The sequence below is a fragment of the Papilio xuthus genome, unplaced genomic scaffold (assembly GCF_000836235.2).
Source record: "Papilio xuthus unplaced genomic scaffold, Pxut_1.1 DF827635.1, whole genome shotgun sequence".
NCBI lineage: Eukaryota > Metazoa > Arthropoda > Insecta > Lepidoptera > Papilionidae > Papilio > Papilio xuthus.
The window spans coordinates 2890-4484 of NW_013531014.1; the positions used below are offsets into that span (position 1 = coordinate 2890).

Sequence of the window (1595 nt, forward strand, 5' to 3'; positions counted from 1 at the left end):
TGGCAACCAGGGGAGTGTTCTCAAAGTTGAGGTTAGCGACAAAGGGTTCTTTTTTAGCGGAAAACGCGCAAACTTGTGTCTTTTTGGGGTTGAATTCGACAAGGTTTTGTCGCCCCCAGTCTGAGACATTACCCAAAAGGGTCTCAAGTTTAGATACAAGTTTGTTCCGGTACTCGAACACGCTATCCCGAGAAACATTAGCTCGGGCCGTGTACAAAGCGTCGCCCGTACTATCATCTGCATAACAATGGACGTTACTTTGATGTAACAAGTCATTGATATGCAGAAGAAAGAGAGTGGGCGACAGTACACAGCCCTGAGGGACACCAGCATTAATTGGTTTAGGGTCTGAGCATGCACCGTCAACAACGACCCTGATGCTACGACCCTCCAAAAAGCTGGCAATCCAGGCCAATAGTTTCTCGGGAAGCCCGTAGGAAGAGAGCTTCGAAAGAAGCCCTTTATGCCACACCCGATCGAAGGCCTTCGCTACGTCCAAACTGACCGCCAGGGCCTCCCCTTTGTTCTCTATTGCCTCCGCCCATCTGTGAGTGAGGTACACTAAAAGGTCACCAGCTGAGCGACGTTGACGAAATCCGTACTGGCGATCGCTAATCAGCTGGTGCTCTTCCAGGTACCTCATAAGCTGGCAATTAATGGTGGACTCCATTATCTTGGAGAACAAAGGGGTTATGGCAATAGGCCGATAGTTCGTCGGTTCCGAGCTGTTGCCTTTTTTAGGGATCGGGTGAATTAGGGCCGTCTTCCAGGATTTCGGGACAACGCCTGTGGAATAGGAGTACCGGAAAAGACGCGTCAAGACCGGTGCCAACTCAGGAGCACATGTCCTTAGCACAAGAGGAGGAATACCGTCAGGCCCACTCGACTTGTTGACATCCAGAGATAGTAGCGCCTTACGCACTGATCTCTGGATGAACTGGATCTCCGACATAGAGGTCTCACCGCCAGGGATTTTCGGCGGTGAATAACCTGTGTCATCCAGTGTCGAGTTAGATGCAAAGAGGGATACCAGAAGATCGGCTTTCTCTTTAGCAGTATGGGCCAACGAGTCGTCCTCCCTGCGCAAAGATGGTAGTGATGGGCGACAGAAATTTCCTTGGACAGCCTTGGCGAGAGACCAGAACGCGCGAGTTCCGGAAGGAAGGCGCACTAGCTTCTCGCCAATGCTGGCCACGTGTTCGGACTTTGCCTTTGCAATTACTCTTTTGAAGGACCTGGAGGCAGAGTTGTACTTCATTTTAAGCGCGCTGGAGTTATGGTCCCCCGCTACCGACGCTTCGGCCCAGGCACGGTAACATTCTCGCTTGTAGCGTAAGGCTAACTTGCAAGAACGACCGAACCAAGGCCGAGATCTACCACCGCTGGGCACCATAGTTGATGGGATAAAAAGTTCCATCCCCTGGAGTACCACATCGGCGATAGAGTCAGCAACGGCGTCGGGATTGTCCGCATCCTATCCCAATCTGCTGACCTGTAGTGCCAAACTCGACGAAGACCAATCGGTTGTGACCGAAAACGTCTGGAGATTGGCACTGTTGTCCGGATCAGGCAGTGGTCCGACGACCCTAAAGGGG

General features: G+C 52.0%; 1 protein-coding gene across 1 annotated transcript in view; it reads right to left on the reverse strand.

Annotated features, from left to right (window-relative positions):
* Window positions 1-7: 7 nt before the first annotated feature.
* The window catches only part of LOC106118052 (RNA-directed DNA polymerase from mobile element jockey-like), a gene marked incomplete at its 3' end in the record, with an annotated part of 3364 nt that continues 1776 nt past the window's right edge, over window positions 8-1595 (reverse strand). Inside the window, exon 2 of the mRNA XM_013312611.1 lies at window positions 8-1474. Within this exon, the coding sequence (XP_013168065.1) occupies window positions 8-1474 (1467 nt within the window). The remainder of the gene's footprint in view (window positions 1475-1595) is intronic.